At 39.2% G+C, this 27,180-nt stretch overlaps 2 protein-coding genes across 3 annotated transcripts in view; both read right to left on the reverse strand.

Annotated features, from left to right (window-relative positions):
• Positions 1–4,925: 4,925 nt before the first annotated feature.
• Positions 4,926–14,101, reverse strand: LOC311047555 (ras-related and estrogen-regulated growth inhibitor-like; the record flags this gene model as incomplete). Its single annotated transcript, XM_084060295.1, has 6 exons — positions 4,926–5,303; positions 8,189–8,423; positions 10,145–10,215; positions 11,745–11,818; positions 12,837–12,893; positions 13,984–14,101. The coding sequence occupies 6 exons, from the start codon at positions 14,099–14,101 to the stop codon at positions 4,926–4,928; spliced, it is 933 nt and encodes a 310-aa protein (XP_083916421.1).
• A 3,842-nt stretch (positions 14,102–17,943) lies between these two features.
• Positions 17,944–27,180, reverse strand: part of mrpl21 (mitochondrial ribosomal protein L21) — a 42,576-nt gene continuing 33,339 nt past the window's right edge. For both annotated transcript variants that reach the window (XM_084063127.1, XM_084063126.1), the window contains exons 6-7: positions 23,964–24,067; positions 17,944–18,089 (exon numbers count right to left, since the gene is read on the reverse strand). In XM_084063127.1, coding sequence (XP_083919253.1) covers positions 18,025–18,089; positions 23,964–24,067 — 169 coding nt within the window. In that variant the 3' untranslated portion in view covers positions 17,944–18,024. The remainder of the gene's footprint in view (positions 18,090–23,963; positions 24,068–27,180) is intronic.

Consider the following 27,180-nt stretch of genomic DNA (forward strand, 5'->3'; position numbering starts at 1 on the left):
TGATGAACGTTAGACTCATTAAAACACACGTCTCTGCTTCTGGTGGCTGATATTGTCCTTCTGATGAACGTTAGACTCATTAAAACACACGTCTCTGCTTCTAGTGACTGATATTGTCCTTCTAATGAACGTTAGACTCATTAAAACACACGTCTCTGCTTCTAGAGACTGATATTGTCCTTCTAATGAACGTTAGACTCATTAAAACACACGTCTCTGCTTCTGGTGGCTGATATTGTCCTTCTAATGAACGTTAGACTCATTAAAACACACGTCTCTGCTTCTAGTGACTGATATTGTCCTTCTAATGAACGTTAGACTCATTAAAACACACGTCTCTGCTTCTGGTGACTGATATTGTCCTTCTAATGAACGTTAGACTCATTAACACACACGTCTCTGCTTCTGGTGACTGATATTGTCCTTCTAATGAACGTTAGACTCATTAAAACACACGTCTCTGCTTCTGGTGACTGATATTGTCCTTCTAATGAACGTTAGACTCATTAAAACACACGTCTCTGCTTCTGGTGACTGATATTGTCCTTCTAATGAACGTTAGACTCATTAAAACACACGTCTCTGCTTCTGGTGACTGATATTGTCCTTCTAATGAACGTTAGACTCATTAACACACACGTCTCTGCTTCTGGTGACTGATATTGTCCTTCTAATGAACGTTAGACTCATTAAAACACACGTCTCTGCTTCTGGTGACTGATATTGTCCTTCTAATGAACGTTAGACTCATTAAAACACACGTCTCTGCTTCTAGTGACTGATATTGTCCTTCTAATGAACGTTAGACTCATTAACACACACGTCTCTGCTTCTAGTGACTGATATTGTCCTTCTAATGAACGTTAGACTCATTAACACACACGTCTCTGCTTCTAGTGACTGATATTGTCCTTCTAATGAACGTTAGACTCATTAACACACACGTCTCTGCTTCTAGAGACTGATATTGTCCTTCTAATGAACGTTAGACTCATTAAAACACACGTCTCTGCTTCTGGTGACTGATATTGTCCTTCTAATGAACGTTAGACTCATTAACACACACGTCTCTGCTTCTGGTGACTGATATTGTCCTTCTGTAATATGCATTAGAAGTTATATGATATTGCTCTTAAATGTTCATACATGAGTCAACTCATGCAATTACCTACATTATGTTTCATATCTCTGTTGTTATTATTATCATCACTTTACCCAAATACATTATATTATATTATTATTATATTAAATACATTATATTATATTATTATTATATTAAATACATTATATTATTATTATATTAAATACATTATATTATCATCACTTTACCCACACACAGTTAGGAGGTTCTTCATCATTAATGTTGTTTTGTTCATCATTGATTAGAATGAGAGGGTGGAGTTAGGAGGTTTGACTGACAGTTTGAGGATCCAATGGAGTTAGGAGGTTTATAGTCAAGAGCTTTTTAATACTTTTCATTGCTTGAATATTTTATAAACCCACACACAGACGTAAAGGGTTCAATAGAACTGATTTATAAACCCACACACAGACTAGAACTGATTAATTAAAGAAAAAGAGAAAGTTGAAAAAAAACGGACATAGTTGGTTTCTGGCTGACAACCACGATATTATCTTTCATGTTCACATTTAATGACATGCTTACAGACCACACACACACACACACACACACACACACACACACACACACACACACACACACACACACACACACACACACACACACACACACACACACACACACACACACACACACACACACACACACACATTCCTAGCAGCCATTAACAACATCAAAGGCCCTGCAGCAGCCTCTCATTCTAAAGGTTGGATCAGGTTACACACACACACGCACACGCACACGCACACGCACACACACACACACACACACACACACACACACACACACACACACACACACACACACACACACACACACACACACTACCCACTTCAGCCCCATATATATTTCAGCCATTTGAAGATAGCAGATCTACAAGCTCACAATGCGTCACGATGCGACGCATTGTGAGATATGCCGCTTGTAGATCTTCTATTTTCAAAAGATTATAATTATTATTATAGATTATGTGAAATGGGACATTCTGCATAATTAAGTACATTTTGATGCCAATACTTTTGTGCTTTTACTCAAGTAAACTCAAGTGAAGTGTGTAAACAGGAAACAGGAAACAGGAACAGGAAATGTCTTCCTGCAGGTCAAGGATAACAGTCTCATCAAAATACTGGATAAACAGGGTTTGATACAGATGTGATACAAACTAAATGATTGACATTCAGAGATCCAGATGTGTTGTTGCACATCTTTAACCCATTAAGACCTGAGGCCATTCTTAAAAAAAATCTAAATCCTTATTAAAATAGCAGATCTACAAGCTCATAGCGCTATGAGCTTGTAGATCTGCTATTCTATGCGGGCGCAGGCCGTCACCAAATGAACCCCATTGTGTCAGGTCTCTGCTAGGACGCGCCTCACCAGCCTACAGACACACAGGAGGCTGAATGAACTGAAACCAGCCAAAGCCTGAAAATATATATGTAGGGCATTGGGGGGGGGGGGGGGGCTCCACCAGACCTATAGATCAGGGTTCCCCAACAGGCGGCCGGCGGGCCATTTGCGGCCCACGAGAGACAACTGTCCGGCCGGCGACGACGAAAAAAACTATATCTGTATTACTTTTCAAGCAGACTTATTTTGTTTCCAGAATGCATGTTTTCCTTGGTGTTCACTCTCCATTCCGACATCTCGCCACTCCGACTAGTGGCTTCCGCGTGCGGTTAGGGTTAGGGTTAGGGTTAGGGTTAGGGAATGGTTAGGGTCGGACTTCAGTGCTAAGCCTTTTTAGAAAGGTCATCCTTTCAGAAAAAGGCAGAGCAAGGAATTTTTGCTCTCGCCATCTTATTTTCGAAAGAAAGTCTTTTTGGGATCCTGCTACTCTTTAATTTTAAGGTCCATATAATTTCACATTCTGTTTAATTAAGTATTCCTTTAGACTACATTCTAAATCTTTGCCCTAAGCCCTTTTTGGCTGTTACCCCTTTCCTGGAGGGAGGGGGGGGAAAACATTTTTTTCCAATTAGGGTTAACCATTTCACCTTTCTTTAAGGTTTAGGTTTTTGGGCATGTTTACAAATTATAACATGAAATAGAAATGCCAGTGAACTTTGTGAGAAATGTTCACTGGGGACTGTGCATGGCAGGTAAGTCCAGTCATCCTGAGTCCCACCTGGACCGCATACCAAAAAATCATCCATAATGTCATTATAAGAATGGTACAGGATTAGGACTCAATAAAAGATTTAAGAGAACAAATACAGTTATGGACCATGACGGAGGCGCGCCGACTCAGCAGACCTTGAGGCCGAGGAGTTGCGCCCGAGCGCCTCCAGGCGCGAGTGCCCGCAACGACCGGCCGAAGGGCTGCTAGTCGACTCAGCGCCGTCCGAGTTATGTACCGATAGGGACAGAATCGTAAATGATGTTTGTGGGGACTGCGTGTACCCCAACTAACCTTCCCTGTGACTACTGGTCAATAGTGTGTCTTTGTTGGGACTGATACAATTCTCCATTTCTACTACAGGGGTTGGGGTTAGAGTAATGAGGGCCTTAACCCCTTTTAATTTTAAGGTCCTTATTATTTCACATTTGTTCATCTAAGTCTTCCTAGGTCCATTGTTTGATTGTGTGTGTCTTGGCCCACTTAGTCCTTTTGAAGGCTTGAGTGGGCATTTGGGTTGATCACCCTCACACCTATTTGGGTCTTTAAGCTATGGGTCAGGGAGAAGCCCCTTGCCTTCCCCTAGGGTCGTTGACGTGTCTGTGATTGTCCTTAATGGTTGGGTGTTATTCCTCCTTTCTCTGGTGGGTCTTTGTTCTTTTAGTTCTCTAAGTACCTGGTGGTCTCTTTGTGTGTTTCTGTGAGTTAATTTGAGTGAATTAAGAAGGGTTGGTTTGTGTGTTTCTGGTGTTTGTCATATTCAGTCCTTCTGGAAAAATTGTGTCCAATCTTTTTATCCATTGTCTTTCGTTATATTGTCTCTGTCCTGTTGTCCAATTTGGGTTATGCTCTAAGCCAGTGACTTTTAGGGAGTTTATTCCATGTGCCATCGGAAAGGCGACATGTCGGAAAGGAGAAATGGACCCGTTTTCCTTCAACACAGGATGTAAGAACCCCAGCCCTAATATAACACAGTGTCAAATTAGCTCCATTAGAGAAAAAAAAAGAATACAAAACTAGAAAATGTGCTCCTCGGAGCACAAGTCTCCGCCAGCAAATATTGGAATTTATTCCAAGATTGTAACTTTGATGATAGTGTGTACGTCAGATGGCACATTGACTGCATTACTGTGGATTGCCTTGAACTTGTTGGCAACTTGTTGGCAAGCCAACAAGTTTCATGAAGGCAATACGTTGACTTACCAACCTTTCCTCTAACGGGTGCAAATCCTGCAGTTCTCGGGGTATGGCATCCAGTAATAAGTTGTTAGCCCATAAGTTGTTCTCGGGGTATGCCAGTGTGTCTACATAATGTATTGCTCCGCCATTTCTCAGCCATTTCGTGATTATTCCTGTCTTACCTCACTTTGAAAGAGACACAGACTCTTTCAAAGTGACACATCTATTTATAGGCCGCTATACGTCATGCGTCTCACTAGCCAATCAGAGCACACTCTTTCAACGTATTGTCACGTGTCACGTGAGGCTTGACCAATGTTAGCTTGGCCGAGGGGGGGGGACGGAAAGTGAAAACATAGTCTCCTGGCGGAGACAATGATGAAGGTCATTACGACAGACCACATGATGAGATGATGAAGGTCATTACGACAGACCACATGATGAGATGATGAAGGTCATTACGGACACAGGAGGCGTGGTCTCACATCAGTCAGACAGCAGGTCTCTGAAGGAGCCGAAGCTCACGCTGCGTCCAGGGACCCCGAGGGCCCCAGGGAGGCCGGGGGCCCCAGGGACCCGTGAGGAAGAGGGGCCGCCAGGGGCCCCAGGGACCCGTGAGGAAGAGGGGCCGGGACCCCCTCCGGCACAGAGGGCGTTGGCGGCGTTGGTGGTCCTCGGGGGAGCGAGGGACCCGGCGAGCGCCGGCGGGGGTCCGGCGGCCCCTCCCCCTCTGGGCGGTCCGGCGGAGCTGCTGAGGCGGGGGATTCGCTCCATCAGCTTGGACACGCCCCTCCTGCGGCAGAAGGAAGGCGAGGGGGCGGAGTCGGCCTGCTGGACCAGCTGAGCGTAGAGGTCGTGGAACACCTGGAAGTACTCGCATGTTTTACTTAAGTAGAAGTATCGATACTGCCGCGAAGTAGAAGTACTCCGTTACAAAGTGAAAGTCCGGAATTTAAAATGTACGTAAAAGTAAGAACGTATTGGTATCAAAAATGTACTTAAAAGTATAAAAGTAAAAGTACTCATTATGCAGAACGTGTCCCGTTTCACAAGTTAAAAATGCATAAAAATCATTTGAAAATAGCAGATCTACAAGCTCACAATGTGTCACATCGTGACACATTGTGAGCTTGTAGATCTGCTATTTTCAAATGATTTTTCAAATGGCCGAAATGTTTATAGGGCTGAAATGGTTAATGTATGATTTGTAATAGATAGACAGTTTTATTGTCATTCAACATAAATGATCTAAAACACTGTATGATCTAACATGTGATCTATATGATCTAAAACACTGTATGATCTAACATGTGATCTATATGATCTAAAACACTGTATGATCTAACATGTGATCTATATGATCTAAAACACTGTATGATCTAACATGTGATCTATATGATCTAAAACACTGTATGATCTAACATGTGATCTAAATGATCTAAAACACTGTATGATCTAACATGTGATCTATATGATCTAAAACACTGTATGATCTAACATGTGATCTATATGATCTAAAACACTGTATGATCTAACATGTGATCTATATGATCTAAAACACTGTATGATCTAACATGTGATCTAAATGATCTAAAACACTGTATGATCTAACATGTGATCTATATGATCTAAAACACTGTATGATCTAACATGTGATCTATATGATCTAAAACACTGTATGATCTAACATGTGATCTATATGATCTAAAACACTGTATGATCTAACATGTGATCTAAATGATCTAAAACACTGTATGATCTAACATGTGATCTATATGATCTAAAACACTGTATGATCTAACATGTGATCTATATGATCTAAAACACTGTATGATCTAACATGTGATCTATATGATCTAAAACACTGTATGATCTAACATGTGATCTATATGATCTAAAACACTGTATGATCTAACATGTGATCTAAATGATCTAAAACACTGTATGATCTAACATGTGATCTATATGATCTAAAACACTGTATGATCTAACATGTGATCTATATGATCTAAAACACTGTATGATCTAACATGTGATCTAAATGATCTAAAACACTGTATGATCTAACATGTGATCTAAATGATCTAAAACACTGTATGATCTAACATGTGATCTATATGATCTAAAACACTGTATGATCTAACATGTGATCTAAATGATCTAAAACACTGTATGATCTAACATGTGATCTAAATGATCTAAAACACTGTATGATCTAACATGTGATCTATATGATCTAAAACACTGTATGATCTAACATGTGATCTAAATGATCTAAAACACTGTATGATCTAACATGTGATCTAAATGATCTAAAACACTGTATGATCTAACATGTGATCTATATGATCTAAAACACTGTATGATCTAACATGTGATCTATATGATCTAAAACACTGTATGATCTAACATGTGATCTAAATGATCTAAAACCCTCCGTGTTTAACAACCATCAGGGGATCGATCGTACTGGAGATACATATTCTGTGACTAGTTGAAAAGGTAGGCTGCATGAATAATAATCAAAATATACAAAGTAACTATAACTAAAGTTTTCAAATAATTTAATTCAAATAAGGACAATATTTTATGTAGTGGAGTAGAGGTAAAAGTACAGAAAATGGGAAATACTCCAGTAAAGTATAAAAAAAAAATCCTCAAAAGTGTACTTTTAACACATTGGGTGCCAGAATTTTATAATAACAGATTACGTTCGGTGCTGGAAATCTCACCGTTGCGCTGCGTTGTGCTGTTTAAATCTGTAGACTCCACGACGAGCGATCCATGAAAAAGAAAAAAACATGCGTGTAGGTTGCGCGATGCTCCTGGCTAAAGCCTGGAACAACAACATGTCTCACGTGAGTCACCGTTGCGGAGCGATCTCGGATCGAACGGGACTCGTTTTGCCCACTGTAAAACGTTAAGGAGATACAAGGGGCAAGGCTTGGATATTTACGATGAGGCCAACACGGAAGCTTATGAATGGCCAGAGTGAGGCACTGTTTTACCCTGCGCCGACCTGCAGTGTCAGAAAGAATTCATTTTAACGCAAGTGAATGGGTTTTTGACAAACTTTAGACTAGATTTTCTTACCGTAATAAAAATTGTCATAAATTCTATATGCTTCCAGTCGCTAGTTTAAAGTCTCCTTTCAATCATCATGATATGTGTTTTGCTAAATGATGGTCCCATTTATTCTAAAATTGACGATAAAGTAGGCTATGCTCCAGGAGGGGCGGGATGATTTGATTGACAACCTACACAACCAATAGCATTCATTCCCCGCCCTGCTCTTGATTGACAAGCTACCCAACCAATCGCATTTTTGGGGGTTGTTTTCCGGTTCGCTGGTCACGTGTCTGGTCTCAACCAGTAGCGCTTGAGTTCCGGCGTGGCCAACTGTATATATTAACGATGGAGGAATGCATGTTCCTGTACTATCGGCTTCATTTTCGTTCTGTAGAAAGCAGGGGAGTGGCTTTGTCCATTCCTTTTTTACAGTCTATGAGGAGATACAGAGGTTTTTAGCAAGGAGATAGAATGGAAGCGAATGGGAGACAGATTTTTTGGTACGGTGATCCATCTGTCCCTTACTTCTTAGAGTGTTCATGGGTGATTCCAGGGCTGCGCTAGCCCCCCCCACTCCACGGCTGTATTTGCAAAAAGGTATATATATACGGTTTTGGCACTCAATGTGTTAAGTACAGTACTTGAGTAAATGTACTCAGTTACTATCCCACCCCTGTTACCTGGGTGGTCTCGTCCAGGCCGTCGCGCGCAGATATCTCCCAGAATGGCAGCTTCAGGCCGCGGGCCAAGCCCCGCCCCTCCTCCTGGCTCACCATGCGGTCGTACTGCAGGTCCCTCTTATTGGCCACCACCGCCACGGAGGGGCGAGGCTCGCCACTGGCCACGCCCCCCCGCCGCCCCCCGCTGACGTGGTTGACCAGGAAGCAGAGACGCATCACCTCGTCAAAGCTGCACCTGAAATAATGGTTTTATAATGTACTTATACATTAGACACAAGTCCCAGCTTCCGTTAGCATTCATTTCCCCTCTAAACTAAACACAACAACAACAACATAGAACCAGAGGTCGCGCTAGGATTGTAATCTGCCGGTCCTAATGTCCGGAAGGATATAAAATTGACCGGACATCTGACAAAAAATAACGGTCATAATTATTGTTATGCATTAATGACAAGCAGGTGCGTAAATACAGCCTAACACTTAGGCCTACAGCATTATATTTTGGATTGAGCTATTTGAACATGAACCATCATAATATACACATTTTATATAGCAGGGTCATCTTACACAAATACATTAATTACCTACATTACCATTTGCGCATGCTGCGTGCGTAATGGTTTCTAAATAATCAATTGCGTTTGAACGCATTTTCTAATCAAAGGGCACTGCACAAAATTGGGTATTTCAGATGAATCCTTCATAACGTGGCTCAGCTGACCTGTTAGGGTAATACATTATAGACCACTACTCACTCACAGGAGGTTATACTGTATAATTAGACAGTGGATGCGGTCCGTGCGTCTAGTTGGGACAGCCGTGGGAAAGTTGATGAGTTGTGAGAATCTTGTGGTCTCCTCATAGAGTTAAAAATAGGTTCACCTTTATGATTAACGTTGTGTTTCACCTCGATGCCATAGTTGCAGTAGCCTATAGCTGTTATTAGTATTTACGCATCTGTGTTGGATGTTTCATCTTCAACCTGCACTGTTGTTAAACTTTAGGGCAACTTGCCAACTTTACTCACAAGTGCCCTTGTAGTAGCCTAGTATCTGTGACATATACTAAATCGTAATGATACAACTTGTGTGTGACTGACTGTTAAATACACAACTTTATATAACGTAACTTGTAACCGGACTTCGGTCTCGGTCTGTCTGCCGAGACTGCAACCGCAATCTCTAAGCAGCAGCAGCAACAAATCTCTTCTTCCTGTTGTACCTTCACAATAAAGTGTCTCCCATTTACCGCCCGATGCAGCACATTTTACACTGGTTATTATTAACAGGAAATAGGTGTAACTTAAAGGAGTAGTTCACCCAAAAAAATACGTACTTTCTATCAATTGCACACCCCATGAAGCCTTGAATTCATGGATTTATTTTAGTTTTTGTCGCATTCCTAAACTAATAATTTGATACCCGTCTCCAACCGGCTAATGTATCCGGTAGGAGACTCAAAGTAGACTCTTTGTGTCTCCTACTGGAAATACAAACGCTCATCAAATTATTGGCTCAGGAATGCGACAAAAAACAAAAAATAGATCCATGAATCCAAGGCTTCATGGGGTGTGTAATTGATAGGAAATAAGTACATTTTTGGGTGAACTCCTCCTTTAACAGCGTGTGACGGACTCTTTCGTTCTACCTCTCTCTCTCTCGCTCTCTCTCACTCTCCCATAAACACACGCACGCTGTTGAGAAGGGGTCCCTGCTTCATCTCTCTCTCAGCTAAGGGGTCCCTGCTTCATCTGTCTCTCAGCTAAGGGGTCCCTGCTTCATCTCTCCCTCAGCTAAGGGGTCCCTGCTTCATCTGTCTCTCAGCTAAGGGGTCCCTGCTTCATCTCTCTCTCAGCTAAGGGGTCCCTGCTTCATCTGTCTCTCAGCTAAGGGGTCCCTGCTTCATCTGTCTCTCAGCTAAGGGGTCCCTGGGCTGATAGACGTTGAAGGACCCTGCCTGATACATATGATCATAATGAATGTGTCTCCCCACTTGATCTTCTCCTCGATCAGGAGCGCATCCTCCTCCTGCCACAGAGAGGGGGCGCTAGTGAGCTCATATGATGATAGTTGTTAAATAACTCATAATGTGTACTTGTGTGTTGTGTGTTTAACCACGTAACTTAGCATGTAATAATATGCATAGTAAATAGATTTCATTTATTTTTAGCGGCGCAGAGCGGATCCTGCTCTATACCTGACTTTGTCCGTGTTCACCGTCAACGTTCTGATTGGTCAGACCCGTCAACGTTCTGATTGGTCAGACCCGTCAACGCTCTGATTGGTCAGACCTGTCAACGCTCTGATTGGTCAGACCCGTCAACAAAGTGATTGGTCAAGCTTCACGTGACACATGTCTATAAACACATTATAAACACATATCGATGACAAAATGTATCAAAAGGCGCTGCTACCTTCACACTGGGTGTGATTTTTACAAACTGTGAAAATACCATCATACAGTGTTTCTATAGAGCACCGAAGTCTGACGTAGTTTACACATCCTAGGTTTGTCTACCTGGTTCGCGGTTCCCCCCCCCCCCGTTCTGAATCCCATAGACGTGTTTAATATCGCGTCAAATAAGAACTGTGTTCCAAAAATAAACAAGTGACCCTGCGGCGGTTTGACTCTTATGGATATGAAGCATCAACTGACGGTGAGAAAACGATAATGTTACTTCCGCCGAATTAGTTAAATTTTTGCCAGAAACAGACTGTATCAAATATGAGTGACTGACTATCATAAACGATACAGAACCTCCTCCCTGACAATATCGCCGAGACCGTTTGTTTATTTTTGGACCACAATTCTTATATGAGACGATTCTATGATGTTATTCTCCATAGCGAAATGACTTTGCGAACCTGGGGATGAACGAGTGGCGTCAGGACTTCTGTACTCTAGGTAAACACCACCACACTACATTCTTGTGTAGACTCCATCTATAGGGCCCTTTCCTGTTGCGCTGTGAGGGTCCATGTCTCAACCCCATACAGCAGTACTGACTCCACTGTGAGGGTCCATGTCTCAGCTCCATACAGCAGTACTGACTCCACTGTGAGGGTCCATGTCTCAGCCCCATACAGCAGTACTGACTCCACTGTGAGGGTCCATGTCTCAGCCTCATACAGCAGTACTGACTCCACTGTGAGGGTCCATGTCTCAGCCTCATACAGCAGTACTGACTCCACTGTGAGGGTCCATGTCTCAGCTCCATACAGCAGTACTGACTCCACTGTGAGGGTCCATGTCTCAGCTCCATACAGCAGTACTGACTCCACTGTGAGGGCATTCCAGGCAATTGCCCTCAGGACCTTCATGTTCTGTTGAAGCAGTCCAGATGCTAGACAGGAGAGTGTATTCAGGAATCCCGAGTGGGTGTTGGCTAGACCGCATCCTTGCATCGCGTCGTTATAACATTAAGTATTAATCTCTATACTGTGTTTTGTTGTATGACTTGTTGTGAAGTGTACAGAGACCTCTTGGGGTGATGTTGCACTATAAATAAATACAATAACAAGTGATATTAAACTCATATTAAATCATAATAGCTCACCTGTCCTGCTGTGTCCAATATCTCAAAGTTCACCACGTCTCCTCCAATAGACACCTCATGTCTGTAGATGCTCTCTATAATAATAATAATAATAATAATAATAATAATAATAATAACATACATGAATAATACATCATTTGAAAACACTTTACATTTTTACAAAACTAAAAGTGCTTCAAGGTTTAAAAACAATAGCATAGCAAACTAGAAAAGACCTGTGCTCCTCGGAGCACAGGTCTCCGCCAGGTCAGGTACGTTATTGTGGCCTCCTGGTGGCGCTATAATAGGCCAATGTGAAAAGGGTGCCATTGATTCCTCTGCCTAGTGGGAATGTGCGTGTGTAATTCACGGAAATTGCAAGCTGCGTGCATAGTTTGAGGCTTTTTGTTCAAAACGGACCAATCCTAGAAACTTTGGAAGCCAACCGTAGCCAATCAGGACGGAATATGGGACATGGGACAGATCCGGGTTGATCACATGACTATAGAGATACTGTGTACCGATTTGCATGACGTTTGGTTAAAAACTGTAGGAGTAATGTTAAAAAATGTGTTTTGCACAAATGGGCCTCCTGGTGGCGCTATAACAGGCCCATGTGAAAAATTTGGGACAGAGGTTCTGAATTGGCATCCAGGGAGTGTGTGTGCACAGTTTCGCAGCGAGCGGGCCAACGGTGCCGGAGATTAGCTGGTAACACACGGACAGGACACACACACACGGACACGGACACACACACACGGACGGGCGGACGGACGGACGGACGGACGGACAGGGGGTAAAACATACTGTCTCACCATGCCTTTCGGCCTGGCGGAGACAACAACAACGACAACAACATTAGACCCAACTTGTACTTGTGTTAAAAAAGTAGATTAAAAACGAATGCAATTCAAGGCATAGAAAATAAGATCTAAGGGGAAACACACTAAGAGAATGCTTTATTAAAAAGGTCCTTTGTGTTGTCTGTACAATGGAACATCAATACAACCTCATGTCTGTAGATGTTCTAATGAATACTTAATGTCATAAAGAATGACATTTTACATTATAAAGTCATACATATATGATGTTAAATATGACAGTCAAACATACCCAACGTAGGATCATATTCTCCAATGAATCTTCTAGTGATAAACCTTACAGCCATGGCTGAAAATATAAAATATATATACATTACATTACATCAACAGACAGACAGACAGACAGACAGACAGGCAGGCAGGCAGGCAGGCAGGCAGGCAGGCAGGCAGGCAGGCAGGCAGACAGACAGACAGACAGACAGACAGACAGACAGACATGTTCACATCCATCTTCTCATTTGGAGGTCCCTGGCACAAAACATTTTCAGATTGAGGTCCGAGGCCAAATACATATGAATTTAGGGGTCCATGACTTGAACAAGTTTGAGAACTAGATAAAGTGCTCCTCGGAGCACAGGTCTCGGCCAGGTCAGGTAGGTTTATTGTGGCCTCCTGGTGGCGCTATAACAGGCCAATGTGAAAAGGGTGTCATGTCTTCTCAGGTCTTTCACAGCAATCGGACACTGCATTCATGATTTGAGGCATTTTGTTCCAAAAATGTGTTTTGCTAAGATTAGACCTGCTGGTGGCGCTATAACAGGCCAATGTGAAAAGGGTGGCATTTCTTCCTCGGCCTAGTGGGAATGTGTGTGTGAAATATCACGGAAATCGCAAGATGCGTTCATGATGCCTTTTGTTCAAAACGGACCAATCCTGCAAACGTTGGATGGCAACCATAGGCAATGAGGATGGAATATGGGAAATGGGACAGATCCGTGTTGATCACATGACTATAGAGATACTGTGTACCGATTTACATGACGTTTGGATAGAATATGTAGGAGTAAACGGGTTTTGCACAAATCGGCCTCCTGGTGGCGGTATATCAGGCCCATGTGAAAAAAATTGGGGCAGAGGTTCTGAATTGGCATCCAGGGAGTGTGTGTGCACAGTTTCGCAGCGACCGGGCCAACGGTGCCGGAGATTAGCTGTTCACAGAGACACACACGCACGCACGCGCGCGCACGCACACACACACACACACACACACACACACACACACACACACACACACACACACACACACACACACACACACACACACACACACACACACACACACACACACACACACACAGTAAAACATACTCTCTCTCATGCCTTTCGGCCTGGCGGAGACAATAATAATAAGTATTATTATAATAATAATAATAATGAACCTGTTTTGCCGACAGCAGCCTGTCCCAAGATGACGATCCTAACCGTCCTGTTGGCCAGAGGTAGGCTACCCGTCCTCCGCAGAGTCCTGGAGAACCCGCCGAAGTTTGACCCAGACATCCTGGACTCACTGTCCATTTACCATTAAACTACTGTCTGTCCATTTACCATTAAACTACTGTCTATTTACCATTAAACTACTGTCTATTTACCATTAAACTACTGTCTATTTACCATTAAACTACTGTCTATTTACCATTAAACTACTGTCTATTTACCATTAAACTACTGTCTATTTACCATTAAACTACTGTCTATTTACCATTAAACTACTGTCTATTTACCATTAAACTACTGTCCATTTACCATTAAACTACTGTCCATTTACCATTAAACTACTGTCTATTTACCATTAAACTACTGTCTATTTACCATTAAACTACTGTCTATTTACCATTAAACTACTGTCTATTTACCATTAAACTACTGTCTGTCTATTTACCATTAAACTACTGTCTGTCCATTTACCATTAAACTACTGTCTGTCTATTTACCATTAAACTACTGTCTATTTACCATTAAACTACTGTCTGTCCATTTACCATTAAACTACTGTCTGTCTATTTACCATTAAACTACTGTCTGTCTATTTACCATTAAACTACTGTCTATTTACCATTAAACTACTGTGTATTTACCATTAAACTACTGTCTGTCTATTTACCATTAAACTACTGTCTATTTACCATTAAACTACCTATAAACTACTGTCCATTTACCATTAAACTACTGTCTGTCTATTTACCATTAAACTACTGTCTGTCTATTTACCATTAAACTACTGTCTGTCTATTTACCATTAAACTACTGTCTATTTACCATTAAACTACTGTCTGTCTATTTACCATTAAACTACTGTCTGTCCATTTACCATTAAACTACTGTCTGTCTATTTACCATTAAACTACTGTCTGTCTATTTACCATTAAACTACTGTCTGTCTATTTACCATTAAACTACTGTCTGTCCATTTACCATTAAACTACTGTCTGTCTATTTACCATTAAACTACTGTCTGTCCATTTACCATTAAACTACTGTCCATTTACCATTAAACTACTGTCCATTTACCATTAAACTACTGTCTGTCCATTTACCATTAAACTACTGTCTGTCCATTTACCATTAAACTACTGTCTATCTGAACTACTGGTTAAGGTCCATCTCTAGTAGTTTGACTCAGACATCCATCTATTCACTGATTCATCTCTCAAGGCAGATTGTTTTTTTTTTATACTAAAGCCAGATTGTTAATTGATGGACTAGAATAATAAAACACTCATCATGTCAGCTGATCCTCTCCTGTAATCCCAGACACACAGAAATACTATTATTTATCCCAGTCGGTCAGACAGACAGAATGAGTTCAACATTCAACTCCAGTTCATATAAACTACAAGTCAGATACAGAGACATGTAGAAGACAGTAGAACAGGCTGTAGGCAGTAGGCTGCTCTCTGATAGAATGAAGATAGAATGCTAGAATGAAGACAGTATAACAGCAACACTAACCTGTAGGCTGTAGGCTGCTCTCTGACAGAATGAAGACAGTAGTAACTCAGTAGGTACTGGCTGTATGCTGTAGGCTACTCTCTGACAGAATAAAGACAGTAGTAACTCAGTAGGTACTGGCTGTATGCTGTAGGCTACTCTCTGACAGAATAAAGACAGTAGTAACTCAGTAGGTACTGGCTGTAGGCTGCTCTCTGATAGAATAAAGACAGTAGTAACTCAGTAGGTACTGGCTGTAGGCTGCTCTCTGATAGAATAAAGACAGTAGTAACTCAGTAGGTACTGGCTGTATGCTGCTCTCTGATAGAATGAAGACAGTAGTAACTCAGTAGGTACTGGCTGTAGGCTGCTCTCTGATAGAATAAAGACAGTAGTAACTCAGTAGGTACTGGCTGTATGCTGCTCTCTGATAGAATGAAGACAGTAGTAACTCAGTAGGTACTGGCTGTAGGCTGCTGTCTGACAGAATATAGACAGTAGTAACTCAGTAGGCTGTAGGCTGCTCTCTGATAGAATAAAGACAGTAGTAACTCAGTAGGTACTGGCTGTATGCTGCACTCTGATAGAATGACTTCACATTCATAAAGTAGAAGTCAGCAGCAGATGACGTCATCATGTAGGCTGGCCCCATAGTTCTGTCCATCTGACAGTGGTCAGTGTTGCCAGATTGTGTGAGAGAACTAAGCAACCAAGGTCTATGAAAACAAGCCCAATACAAGCAACTATAAACCTATAAACCTATATACTGTAGTGTATGTACATTGGATATTTGAAAATACACACATGATCTGCTATTTTCAAAGAGCTGTGGAGGATGAGCTTGTAGATCTGTTATTTTCAAAGATATCTTGGGGGGAAAAGTGAAGTATTTGAAATGTTTTTGAGGGTCCCTGTTTTCAGATGCCTTGAAAATGTTTGAGAAGCACTGGTTTAAACAACATTTAGAAACAAGCTCTAATAAACTAAACTTTAAAAACAAAACAACAACCCACAAACTAACAATATTTACAAGAGACTTTACAGAAAGAAACAAGCCCAGTCACTTATAATAAGCAGACATGGCAACGCTGACTATGATCCACACATCATGTCAGTAGAGGGCGCTAGTGGACCACCTCTCCTCCCAAAACCTACATCTTGAATAAAATATCACTTTAAATTAAAATACTGTTATATTTTATACACAGTTTAAATGAGCAAAACAACAAGATCAATATTATAATAGATTATAGTAAAATGTATAATCTGACATAAAAGTTAGATTAAAATAAATAAAAACCTTCTACATTGTCTAAAGTGCTGGGATGCACAGATCTGACAGACTATAAGTTAATGTTGTCACAGTCCAACTGACTCTAAAACAAGGGTCTTCAACAGGGGGGTCCGGGACCCCTAGGGGGTCCTCAAGAGTTACTACAGGGGGCAGGTGCCAAATATTTGTGTAATAGGACACGTTTTACATGAACCACTTGAACCCTAGCATTCCTATTCTGAGGAGAACTTTAGCCAAAAATAGCAGATCTACAAGCTCACAACACCTCCAAAGAGGTTTGGAGGGGAAAAAACAGCAGATCAAGTACAGAGCCAAGGTTCAAGTTTACCAAGTATTGAGGGTTTAAGTAGTTTAAATGTCTGAAAATACACATTAATATGAATCCAACATATTAATATAAAAGATCATGTGTAAACAAACAAACAAACAAACAAACAAAGAAAACATGAATTGACACATTATTAAACTGATGACAGTGTCTGTCAAACTATGAATCTATCTATGAAATCTATTAACACATCGGGTGCCAAACACGGTCTGAACCGTGTGTTTACATAGTGGCGGTGCCGAACACGGTCTGAACCGTGATTTCAGTCTTTTTGTTTGTTTCGTTTTTCTCCGCGCGGGCGGGGCTAGAGCAGCTCTGGGAGCACCCATTGTAATCCTGCGAAGGAAGTGCCAGATCGCTCACCGGAAACACATTTCTTTCCCCCATCCGCTTCCTGTCTATTTCCTACTTTGAAACGCCTATATCTCCGAATCTGTTTCCTGTGGGGAAAACCGGTCATGCGCGACCCCCCCCCCCGTTGTAACCCGCGAGGGGAATGTTATGGTTCCAGGCTGTAGCCAGGCTCATGGCAGAACATGAATCGATGCTTTTTTTTGGCGTGGATTTGCTTGTAACGCACGCGGAAACGTTAAACAGCAAAGCGCAGTCAATGGGGAGAATGCTGGCACCCACGGTAAGTTGTTATGAAAAAATGCTGGCACCCGATGTGTTAAAAGGTTTAATCTGCAACACGTAGTGGGGGTCCCTGCTAAGTCTGTAGCTTAGCAGGTTATTTATGTCACAAGCATGACATCACATCATCACACAAAGCCAAGTGAAACAGGGTAAACATTTATTGACGTGTGTTTCTCATGATGTGATAAATGCTGTTTGATACAGATTACAGTAAAACATTTCAACATTAATATATCATGTGAGGACTGGAGCCACTTCTATGCTGTTGATCCTCAGGACCGTCTGAGACTGGACCCTCCCTGAAACACAGTAATATATTATAATACATATTAATAATAATAATAATACAGTCTGAGGCTGGACCCTCCCTGAAACACAGTAATATATTATAATACATATTAATAATAATAATAATACAGTCTGAGGCTGGACCCTCCCTGAAACACAGTAATATATTATAATACATATTAATAATAATAATAATAATACAGTATGAGGCTGGACCCTCCCTGAAACACAGTAATATATTATAATACATATTAATAATAATAATAATAATACAGTATGAGGCTGGACCCTCCCTGAAACACAGTAATATATTATAATACATATTAATAATAATAATAATACAGTATGAGGCTGGACCCTCCCTGAAACACAGTAATATATTATAATACATATTAATAATAATAATAATACAGTCTGAGGCTGGACCCTCCCTGAAACACAGTAATATATTATAATACATATTAATAATAATAATAATAATACAGTATGAGGCTGGACCCTCCCTGAAACACAGTAATATATTATAATACATATTAATAATAATAATAATACAGTATGAGGCTGGACCCTCCCTGAAACACAGTAATATATTATAATACATATTAATAATAATAATAATAATACAGTATGAGACTGGACCCTCCCTGAAACACAGTAATATATTATAATACATATTAATAATAATAATAATACAGTCTGAGGCTGGACCCTCCCTGAAACACAGTAATATATTATAATACATATTAATAATAATAATAATAATACAGTATGAGGCTGGACCCTCCCTGAAACACAGTAATATATTATAATACATATTAATAATAATAATAATACAGTATGAGGCTGGACCCTCCCTGAAACACAGTAATATATTATAATACATATTAATAATAATAATAATAATAATACAGTATGAGGCTGGACCCTCCCTGAAACACAGTAATATATTATAATACATATTAATAATAATAATAATAATAATACAGTATGAGGCTGGACCCTCCCTGAAACACAGTAATATATTATAATACATATTAATAATAATAATAATACAGTATGAGGCTGGACCCTCCCTGAAACACAGTAATATATTATAATACATATTAATAATAATAATAATAATAATACAGTATGAGGCTGGACCCTCCCTGAAACACAGTAATATATTATAATACATATTAATAATAATAATAATAATACAGTATGAGGCTGGACCCTCCCTGAAACACAGTAATATATTATAATACATATTAATAATAATAATAATAATAATACAGTATGAGGCTGGACCCTCCCTGAAACACAGTAATATATTATAATACATATTAATAATAATAATAATAATAATACAGTATGAGGCTGGACCCTCCCTGAAACACAGTAATATATTATAATACATATTAATAATAATAATAATAATACAGTATGAGGCTGGACCCTCCCTGAAACACAGTAATATATTATAATACATATTAATAATAATAATAATAATACAGTATGAGGCTGGACCCTCCCTGAAACACAGTAATATATTATAATACATATTAATAATAATAATAATACAGTATGAGGCTGGACCCTCCCTGAAACACAGTAATATATTATAATACATATTAATAATAATAATAATACAGTATGAGGCTGGACCCTCCCTGAAACACACAATAATATATTATAATACATATTAATAATAATAATAATACAGTATGAGGCTGGACCCTCCCTGAAACACAGTAATATATTATAATACATATTAATAATAATAATAATAATACAGTATGAGGCTGGACCCTCCCTGAAACACAGTAATATATTATAATACATATTAATAATAATAATAATAATACAGTATGAGGCTGGACCCTCCCTGAAACACAGTAATATATTATAATACATATTAATAATAATAATAATAATAATAATACAGTATGAGGCTGGACCCTCCCTGAAACACAGTAATATATTATAATACATATTAATAATAATAATAATACAGTATGAGGCTGGACCCTCCCTGAAACACAGTAATATATTATAATACATATTAATAATAATAATAATACAGTATGAGGCTGGACCCTCCCTGAAACACAGTAATATATTATAATACATATTAATAATAATAATAATAATACAGTATGAGGCTGGACCCTCCCTGAAACACACAATGATATATATTATAATAATACATATTAATAATAATAATAATAATAATACAGTCTGAGGCTGGACCCTCCCTGAAACACAGTAATATATTATAATACATATTAATAATAATAATAATAATAATAATACAGTATGAGGCTGGACCCTCCCTGAAACACAGTAATATATTATAATACATAATAATAATAATAATAATACAGTATGAGGCTGGACCCTCCCTGAAACACAGTAATATATTATAATACATATTAATAATAATAATAATACAGTATGAGGCTGGACCCTCCCTGAAACACAGTAATATATTATAATACATATTAATAATAATAATAATAATACAGTATGAGGCTGGACCCTCCCTGAAACACAGTAATATATTATAATACATATTAATAATAATAATAATAATACAGTATGAGGCTGGACCCTCCCTGAAACACACAATGATATATATTATAATAATACATATTAATAATAATAATAATAATAATACAGTCTGAGGCTGGACCCTCCCTGAAACACAGTAATATATTATAATACATATTAATAATAATAATAATACAGTATGAGGCTGGACCCTCCCTGAAACACAGTAATATATTATAATACATATTAATAATAATAATAATAATAATACAGTATGAGGCTGGACCCTCCCTGAAACACACAATGATATATATTATAATAATACATATTAATAATAATAATAATAATAATACAGTCTGAGGCTGGACCATCCCTGAAAAACACACCAATACATAATAATAATAATAATAATACATATAATTATTATTCTTTTAGAAGAAAACCCTAAAAGGTCAAAGCCACTCATCCAACAAGCTTTGAACTGATTGGACCTTCTGTTCCAGAAAGAATGGACAAAACATCTTGAAAACGGACACTTTCACCGATGTTTGACTGAGTTTTGTTCATTGTCGCCCGTTTTTCTTTAATAACACGGGCTGGGAAGGTCAGACGGAGACAAACTAGAAACCTGAGTAAAGATCATTTTGAGCTGCATCCAACACATCCAACACATCCAACACATCCAACACATCCAACACATCCAACACAGGCATTTCCGTCTGCCTTACCGTTAGGCCGCTAGAGGCAGTTGAAATTATTTTTTGGGGGGTAATAGTTTTTTTCCTTTATGGAACTTGACTAATTAGGACTGTCAAATGTTTTTATTTTTTTTTCACCAATCGGCCTTCTGGTGGCGCTATAACAGTCCCATGTGAAAAATGTGCGGCCTGCTCTGGCATCCAGGGAGTGTGTGTCCACAGTGTTGCTGTGATCAAGCCAACGGTGCCGGAGATTAGCTGATCACAGACAGACGGAAGGACGGACGGACAGGGTACAAAACATAAGTCTCGGCCATGCCTTTCGGCCTGGTGGAGACATTGGCCCTCATTTATCAACGCGGTGCATCCCAAATAATGAGCGTACGGCGTAATCACCGCACCTTTCGGCATTTATCAATATATCCTGACGTGGGCTTCACCCTACCGTAGGCTGAAATCTCACGTCTGGTCGAGACCAGTTGTTGACGTTGGCTGCACCCGTTTATTCCATCCTAGACCTGCGGAGCACCATTGTCTGACTGTCTGACAAGCATCTAGACACATAATCCACTCCTAAATCTGTATATCTACACTAATAAATAATCGCTGTGAAAATATATCATTTTATAAAGTAATTTAAACAAACTGCTTTAACAGTCTTTCAGATAAGATTGTAGATCTGTCTGTATTGAAAATAGCAGATCTACAAGCTCACAAGCCAGCAACGCGTTGTGAGCTTGTAGATTTTTCAAAAATATACGAGCGCTTTTGCGCCGGGAGTCCCGCGGTCGGGACCTTTTCATGGACAGTGAGGTCTACAAACTTACAGTAGCTTGTCCTATGTTATGGAGTTATGTCATAGAGAGTTATGTATGCTACACAACCTGGCTGGGTTAAGGATATAAACCCGACGCTCCAATATTAACGTGGCGGCACGGAATCACTGCATTCCGCCCGAGTCTCATGTACCGCTACGCTACGGAAAGACGAAGTTGGGCTGGCGCATGTGTGTGTGTGTGTGTGAGAGAGAGAGAGAGCGAGAGAGAGCGAGCGAGCGAGCGAGCGAGCGAGAGGGGCGTGTGCGTGTGCGGTGAGGCGAAACTATTTCGTATTGGCTTTTCATGTCTTTGGTCATATTCTGGTTCGTCTTCATGTCGTAAAATCGGGGCGTTTTGAGAATATTTAAGGGCGTGTTATTTAAATGACGCTCGGTTTCAGCCGTGACATTTATCAACGCTGGGACCAAGTGTACGCTCGGATCAGCTGTGTAGGATGCGTTGATAAATGTGACTTCGACGTTGGTGTACGGCCGAATATATGGAAAAATATACGCCGGTTTATACGCTGCGTTGATAAATGAGGGCCAATAAGTCTTAGATTTGAACTTTGTTGTGTCTGTAACCTAGCCTGACCTACTGACCTGAACTAAACTAAGCTCAGACTTGTCTCGGGTCTTAACGCATTCAAACCGGGAACGCGTCTCTGTCATTTTTTGATTTCTTTGGGCTATTCAAAAATAGCAGATCTTCAAGCTCATTACCGTAAATAAAACTTGATGACAAACTATTCAATTCAAGTTGTTTTTTTCTAACTGCAGTATGTGGTGAGCTGTGAATATAATGTATTATTATGATGTTAATGAATATAATGTATTTATATAGCTGCAAGTGGCAATAATACGGGGCCAGTGAATGCAGAAAGAAAATAGAAAGAAGCAAGTAATATGCACAAAAAGCCATAGAAACATAGAAGACTGAACTTGAGAGAAAGAAGACCATGCAATTAACAAATGAGCATTTTAAACCCTCACTAACTCTAACCTCAGTAAAACTATGCCTTCCCCTAAACCTCAAGAAATACTATGCGTAAACCTACGAATGCCAAATCATGATCACCTCAACACATCGCCGGGGACAGGGATTGAACCAGTGACCTCCGGACTCATAGGCTGCCTTTCTTCTCATTGAGCTAGAGATATGATAGCCCTGGTAGTGTCTGTTGATATATATAAGTCTTTCCGTCCCTGATGGACCAAGCCTCTGTTTTCAGGGTTCCTGCACCATTTTGAAAGTAAAATTTAAGACTTTTTAAGACCCTTTTAAGACCTCAACAAATTTAATTTAAGACCCAAATAAATGTCGCAACAATGTCTTCCTATATTGAAATTGGCTGATGGGAGTGCAGGCCAGCGGTGGTAAAACTTCTATTAATCCATTAAGACCGGGAACGCATCTGTGTGTCATTTTAAGATTTTTGGGTATTCAAAAATAGCAGATCTCAACACACTGGGAGAGATGGAGGAACGTGCTGATATATCTTTATGGACAATTCAACACTAGAATACGCACAAATGTTTATGGATTTCATTTTCCCGTGAGCCTTAAAAACATAATCTTCAAATGTAATATCTACAGTCAAATTTAAGACAAATTAACTCATTGAGTGCCAGAATTGCCAGAATTATATAGAAATACAGAAATTACAGAAAAACAGTGTTTTTTCAGTTATAAGTTAAACAAGGAGTGGATGGAGCTGCAAATCTTCAGATATCTTGGGTTCTGAACATGTTTTAAAAAAAAAAAAAAAAAAAAACATAATGAACATAATGTATAATGTATAATGATAATAGTTAGTGGTAGATTGAGCTTAACGTACATGTCCGTCTCTCGTGTCTCTTGCGTTTCCTGAAGTGTTGCACGACTTTGGGCCACGACTCTGTCTTCTCCACTACGGTGGCCTCGACCCGGACCAGATTACACCTGTTAATGAACACATGATAGTGTTAATGAACACATGATAGTGTTAATGGACACATGATAGTGTTAATGGACACATGATAGTGTTAATGAACACATGATAGTGTTAATGAACACATGATAGTGTTAATGAACACATGATAGTGTTAATGGACACATGATAGTGTTAATGGACACATGATAGTGTTAATGAACACATGATAGTGTTAATGAACACATGATAGTGTTAATGAACACTGAACACATGATAGTGTTAATGGACACATGATAGTGTTAATGGACACATGATAGTGTTAATGGACACATGATAGTGTTAATGGACACATGATAGTGTTAATGGACACATGATAGTGTTAATGAACACATGATAGTGTTAATGAACACATGATAGTGTTAATGAACACTGAACACATGATAGTGTTAATGGACACATGATAGTGTTAATGGACACATGATAGTGTTAATGAACACATGATAGTGTTAATGAACACATGATAGTGTTAATGAACACTGAACACATGATAGTGTTAATGGACACATGATAGTGTTAATGGACACATGATAGTGTTAATGAACACATGATAGTGTTAATGAACACATGATAGTGTTAATGAACACATGATAGTGTTAATGAACACATGATAGTGTTAATGAACACATGATAGTGTTAATGGACACATGATAGTGTTAATGAACACATGATAGTGTTAATGAACACATGATAGTGTTAATGAACACATGATAGTGTTAATGGACACATGATAGTGTTAATGGACACATGATAGTGTTAATGGACACATGATAGTGTTAATGGACACATGATAGTGTTAATGAACACATGATAGTGTTAATGAACACATGATAGTGTTAATGGACACATGATAGTGTTAATGGACACATGATAGTGTTAATGGACACATGATAGTGTTAATGGACACATGATAGTGTTAATGAACACATGATAGTGTTAATGGACACATGATAGTGTTAATGGACACATGATAGTGTTAATGAACACATGATAGTGTTAATGGACACATGATAGTGTTAATGAACACATGATAGTGTTAATGGACACATGATAGTGTTAATGGACACATGATAGTGTTAATGAACACATGATAGTGTTAATGGACACATGATAGTGTTAATGAACACATGATAGTGTTAATGAACACATGCTAGTGTTAATGGACACATGATAGTGTTAATGAACACATGATAGTGTTAATGAACACATGATAGTGTTAATGAACACATGATACTGTTAATGAATAAATTATGCAAGGGATCATTTTTTATGCAGTCGGTAACTCTTCCAGTTACGTTTTTTTTTTTTTTTTTTTGCCACTAGGGGTGTGTTCAATGAATCAATACAGCAATAATGATATCGTATTCTTTGCCGATAATCGTCAAAAACATTCATGATTTGTATTTGTATTTATTTCCTTGCTTTTTGTTTACATGTCATCAACTAGGTTTTTCTAATTGATTTGGAAACTTAAAATGTTCTGACAATATATATTGGTCTAAACATCAACAATCAGTGGTCTAGGACTCTGCTAAAGTACATTTAGTAGGACACGCCGCAGTGTTGATTTCGTTAACGAAAACGAAACGAAATATGTTCGTCAACGCACATTTTTCAAAGGACGAAGACGAGACGAGACCACCACCCACATGAATAAACAATACTTGGGACTAAATCATTATGCAATTTTGATGACTAATAAAGACAAGACAAAAATGTAGTTGACCGCCAATCGGATTAAAATGCTTTTTATTGAACAATACGGAAGATACGGGTACTTAAACCCCACCCGAAGTGAATTGTAACATCGGTGGCCACGGAATAAGCACTTTATATTTGAAATCCGAACGTTTATGTAGATGTACAGGCTGTACATGGAGAAAGTGCAAAAAAAAGGTTGAAGTTTCGTCATGACTGTCATGATATGAACGTCATGTAATATGTAGTTTGCTGCTTTAAATCTAGTAGCAGCAAGCAAACTATAGTAACTTGTAAACAATCCAGTGTGCAGACTGTGCACAAAACATGTGGGCAGCTATACATGGATGCAAACAAGTAATCTTGAGGTGACACATTAACAGTTTCCAAAATAACATTAGGACACAAACAAGCCATTTGTTTTTTTTGTTTTTTTTTAGCTGACATTGTATTGGAACTGTACTATCATGTGCTTTGTTTCTGCAAACTTCTAAATACAGTATTCAATCAATCAATCAATCACACTACTACTAGTGAATGATTTGTGAGTAGTTTATATTTACCCTGGTAATGGTATCTGTCACCTTTTTCATTCTCAATGAGAACCACTTACTGGTAAACTTGACCTTGTTGGCTCTGTCTGTACTTAGTTGGACTGCTTTTTCCTTCTACTTCAAATCTCTTTGCAAGAAATAGCCGATCTACAAGCTCTACAAGCTTTTAGGCTTATGTTTTCCCCTTAGAATATAGATGCTGGGGTTCAACTTCAAGTGGTTAAGTCCATGAGGCACTTTATTTTATTCTTTTTCATCTGAGATGTATTTTATTTATTTCAATGCAAGCATTGGTGTGTCTGTGAATTGTTATAGTTTAAATTGAGACCTGTTGCTACCTATACGTTGTTATACCTTTCAATCCGGATGCCACCTCTGTGTCTCATTAGTTGTTGCTATAATATAGTAACATAATTGTCTCCGCCAGGCCAAAGGCATGGCGAGAGAGAATGCTATGTGAAATATTTTTAGATTAGATGGAAATGTTCTATATTATCTGCTGACAAAAAAAGTAAAGGGCTAATATAATTATGACTAAAACTTGACTAAAATGTCAACAGTTTTTGTCGTCTAAAACTAGACAAATAAAAATATGTTTTCTTGGACTAAGATAAAGACTAAAATGCTCGACTTTTAGTCGACTAAAACTAGACTAAATTAAAAAAGGATGAGTTTGACTAAATGTGATGAAAACTAACAACCGTCATTGAACCTGGACTAAGACTAAAAAATAGCTGGCGAAATCAACACTGAGACACTGACTGACTGACTGACTGACTGACTGAGTGTGTGAGTGTGTGTGTGTGTGTGTGTGTGTGTGTGTGTGTTAGAGT

The sequence above is a fragment of the Gymnoscopelus microlampas genome (genome assembly GCF_963454915.1).
Source record: "Gymnoscopelus microlampas genome assembly, chromosome: 1".
Lineage (NCBI taxonomy): Eukaryota > Metazoa > Chordata > Actinopteri > Myctophiformes > Myctophidae > Gymnoscopelus > Gymnoscopelus microlampas.